Source organism: Gracilinanus agilis, chromosome 5 (assembly GCF_016433145.1).
Source record: "Gracilinanus agilis isolate LMUSP501 chromosome 5, AgileGrace, whole genome shotgun sequence".
Classification (NCBI taxonomy): domain Eukaryota; kingdom Metazoa; phylum Chordata; class Mammalia; order Didelphimorphia; family Didelphidae; genus Gracilinanus; species Gracilinanus agilis.
The window spans coordinates 105,372,110-105,376,595 of record NC_058134.1 but is presented as its reverse complement, the minus strand read 5'-3'; the positions used below and the strand labels follow the sequence as shown (position 1 = coordinate 105,376,595).

General features: G+C 45.3%; 1 protein-coding gene across 1 annotated transcript in view; it reads left to right on the top strand.

The window, feature by feature from the left end:
- The first annotated feature begins 304 nt into the window (after positions 1–304).
- The window catches only part of ARHGEF5 (Rho guanine nucleotide exchange factor 5), a 29,303-nt gene continuing 25,121 nt past the window's right edge, over positions 305–4,486 (top strand). Inside the window, exon 1 of the mRNA XM_044678031.1 lies at positions 305–448. Within this exon, the coding sequence (XP_044533966.1) occupies positions 305–448 (144 nt within the window). The remainder of the gene's footprint in view (positions 449–4,486) is intronic.

Sequence of the window (4,486 nt, the reverse complement as noted above, 5' to 3'; positions counted from 1 at the left end):
CCGCCCCAACCCTCCCGCAGTCCTGTCTTTCTTTTGCCATCTTCTCCTTTCCCAACTCGATCCATGCTCTTCCCCCTTGGCTGCCGCCGTCTTTCTACTCAACTCCCAGCCCCACCAGATCTCTCTTCCTTTCGCTTGCTCTCAAGACAGCCCTTAGCTCCCCGGGTTCCTCTTGGGGCCCCAGTCACTTTCCAGGGCTGACGCCCAGTTCCTCACACACCAATGAGGCCTCAGTATAGATGGGTACCGTCCCACCTCCAGGAAGGTGTGTCCCGGGTTGCCTCACCTGAAACTTCCTAGGAGCATGAGATCCCTCCCGCTTTGGGAGGGGAGGGGCAGGCTAGGCGGGTGGGGCGGCTGGGGCCTGAGTCGGGGACTGCCGGCTGGAGCTGGGACCCCAGTGGAGATCTTTCTGCCCAGACAGCCCGGACCATGTGACACTGACCAGGTGGGTGCTCTCCTCCTCTTCCCCTTGCCCCCGGCTCAGGCTGAGCTCTAGTGAGGCGTCCCGGGAAGTGGGGAACAGAGGGGAAAGGAGGCCCTCCCAGCTGGGTCTCTGGGAGCTGGCTCCGGAAATGGGGGGCTGGGCAGATAGGCAAAGAACTTTAGGTGTGCTAGTAAGTCCCCTGGGGAAAGGAGAGGAGAAGGACAGAAAGGAAATGCTCTAGTTTGAGAAAATTCCCCCCAGGACTCAACTCTGAAGCGGCGTCCAAACACCCAGCTCTTCTCCCATTCCAGAAATTAGGGCTCCCACCTGGGATCTTGGGCCCCAGAAGCCCTTTACCAGAGATCCAACCACCATAATGAGGAAGCCCTAAAGCACACTCTCTCTTTTCCTTAGAAATATTTCTCTCTTTTCCTTAACTAGGCCTGGGGCCTCCTTCCAAATACACACACATACATGCGGGCACACATACATAATCCATCCCTCTCAGTCAGGATGCTTCAGCTAGAAATAAGAGACCCCTCTTTTTCCCCATCTCCCCTCCTCAATTCCAGGTTCTGGGAGCTCCTCCCAAAATGTACTTCCTCCAAAACCTCATCTCCAGAAACACAACAGGGCCTGCTGGGTAGCTCACTTCCAAGAAGACACTTGCTGGGGCAATGAGCCTGCCAGGAGTCCAATTCTCAGTCCACACCTGGCCTTGGATTACCACTACCAGACCTATAACTCCTCCTGTCTTCATGAAAGTGAACTCTGGCCAGGGTTAGATTGTCCTGTTGTCCCTGACAAATTGAGAGAAGGAACAGAAGGAGGAGGTGGTAGTGGGAGGAGGATTTTTGTTCCTGTCTTCCTTCCTCCTTTGCTTCCCCTGGGAGGGTGCCTTCTTTTGCACTCTTAAGTAAAATTTTGTATGAGGTAGGGATCACACTTTTAGGACTCTCCCCAGATCATAAAATAATAGATTTAGCGCTCAGAAGGATATTTGAGACTATTGAATCCAACACCTCATTTTACTGATGAGGAAACTGAGGCAAGGAAAAGTTAAATAACTTGCCTAGAGTCACATAGGTGGTAAATAAATGAGTCAAGGATTGAGCCCCGTGGATAAAGTCCACCACTTTATCCATGAATCCACACTATACTCTATCCAAACCCTTTCCGTACCCCTTCTTCTGTCCCAACCAATATCCCAAACTTCCTGTTATCTTTGTACCTCGGATATGAAGGGACTTTCGGCCTCAGCCTTAACATGCTACAAGTTAGTTAACTCATCTTAAGGGCTCCAAATAGAAATAATCCTTCTTTAAGCCCAGGGAGGTTTGTGAGAGGGCGCTTGGAGGGAGCAGTTCTGCACTGCAGGTGTGAAATGTCCTGCGTGAGGATGAAGAGAGGAATGTAGATAGACAATAATCCTGGCCCAGAAGAGGAATGGATAGGGATGGCCCCAAGATGTGGAAGAATTTGTATTATCAGTGTTTGTGTGTGGCTAGGGCTGTGTCAGGATCTGACTGAGGACCAGGCAGGCTGGTTCAGCAGGCTTCATCTTCAAGACTTGGGCAGTGTGGTAAATTCACTATATCTAGGTGTGTGGATCCATGATATGTCATTTTGAGGGGTCTTATCTCACATAATGACAGCAGGGTCATAGAAGGGCCACAAGTGGTACGTATTAGGTAGATGTCAGCAATGCCACTTACAATATTTCATGAGACTGGCCAGGGAGCAGTCATACTCGTGGCATATAAAGTATCTTGAGATAAATCAACCTATCAATCAGGAAGCATTTACTAAAAGATTACTATATTCCAGGCATTGTCTAAATACCAGAAATTCAAAAGAGGGGATAGGGTGGGCTGGGCCAAACTATACCCTACCCTAAAGCAGTTTACATTCGAATAGAAAGGACAATATGTAAATAGTCACCCTTAGCATCCTGGTATTTGTTGGTTAATGACCGATGTGACATATAAAGTATGTATAGAATGAATAAGGATAATTTTATACTGTTTTTATGGTGTGGGTGGAGTATTTTGCAAATTGTGTCCAAGAAGTAGCAAAGGAATGGATACTGTGGTATCTCTGATTTGTATAAGGGTTATCATTTTGATTTCACTGGCTATGGTGACCATTAATCAGTTAATCAACAACCATTTATAATTAGGCTATATAAGCAGACTTAGGGTATTCTTTTTTGCAGCTGATAAAAGTCTACCTTCTTTTCTTGGAAGTGGGTGTGGTTCCAGAAAATCTGGGTTGTGTGGTTATTGTCTTCCACTAGAGTCCTACTCAAAATACTCTTCCACATAAAGATATGGAAACAACTTGGGTTCTTAAAGCCTACATCAGCTAATCCCAATTTCTGGAAGGTCCTGTATCAAGTAGAGGAAAGCATTCATTTATAAATCCCGCAAATGGGAATCTCTTCCAAACATCATCCCAACCGAGGTCAAAGAGATTCAGCATTGGAAGTTTGGCCATCAGGGAATTAAACACACACAGAAACACACACACACACACACACACACACACACACACACACACACAAATGTAGCTACTAAACTGTGGAAGAGGTGTATACAACTTGTGTTTGTGGAGGATGTACCTGCCCTAATGAAACAGGTCACTCATCTTCTGAAGTATTGAAGTTTAGTGCTGGCCTCTGAGGCATACAAAGGCCACGTCAGGCACTACAGCTTCTAGCTCAAAACAGTGTTGCCCATGGCCCCTAAAAGGCATTATTACCCTTGGTGTCTTTGATATGTACTTTACATGTATCTATGGAAAGGGTCATAGTACGTTGGTGTCTTGCAGGCAAAGTCAGAGTTGTCATATATGACAGAGTAAATGGGGATCCTATCACACGTGTTGCATATATGGTAGATGCAGGCTTGTCAACACAAAATGTCCATAGACGGATACCAGATGGTTAGTTATGAGATAGAGAGTTAGTGATATGTCACTGTTCATCTATGAGAAAGAAACTTTTTTTAAAAAATATAGTCATTTTGGAGGAGGTTTTCTCTATGGCAGGGTTTCTTAGGCTGGGTCCATAGATAGATTTCATTGGGGGGGGGGGGTGTCAATGAACTTGTATGGGAAAAAATACATCATTTCACCATATTTGGATGAGCAGATATATATATATATATGTGAGTGTATGTGCCACACATACACATATATATCATTTTATGCATTTATGAGTATTATTCTGAGAAAGGATCCATAGGTTTTAAAGTTTGCAAAAAAAAGGCTAAGAACCCCAGCTTCACAAGATAACATTCACCGGCTTCATTTGCTTAGGGGCTGCTTCATTTACAGTGTATGAAAAGTGTGATATCATATCATATATTTCCTAAGGTATCCTATTGTTCGTAGAACCTTCAAGTATATAGGGACACAGTGTTGATGGTATGGCTGCAGTTTTTCTATACCCAGTACCTTTGGGATTGTTGGAATAATCCTCTGGGCATTTAGAGACTATGTCATAATATCCTTGGAAGAGGTAGGAAAAGAGCCACCACAAGTTGACTTCAGATACATAAGAATTGTGCTAGTTTCTTTGAGATATAAAGAGATCATTTAAGAAAACTGGCTTTAGGGGGCAGCCAAGTGGCTCACTGGATTGATAGCCAAGCCTAGAGGTGGGAAGTCCTGAATTCAAATATGGCCTGGGACACATCCTAGCTGTGTAATCCTGGGCAAGTCACTTCACCTCCATTGCTTAGCCTTTACAACTCTTCTGCCTTGGAACCAATACACAGTATTGATTCCAAGATGGAAGGTAAAGTTTGGGTTTTTTTTGTTTGTTTGTTTTTTAAGAAAGAAAAGAGGGGGAAACTAGGTGGCTCAGTGAATTGAGAGCCAGGCCTAGAGATGGGAGGTCCTAGGTTCAAATTTGGCCTCAGCCACTCCCTAGCTGTGTGACCCTGGGCAAGTCACTTGACCGCCGTTGCCTAGCCCTTACCACTCTTCTGCCTTGGAGCCAATGCACAGTTTTTACTCCAAGACGGAAGGTAAGGGAAAGAAAGAAAGAAAGAAAGA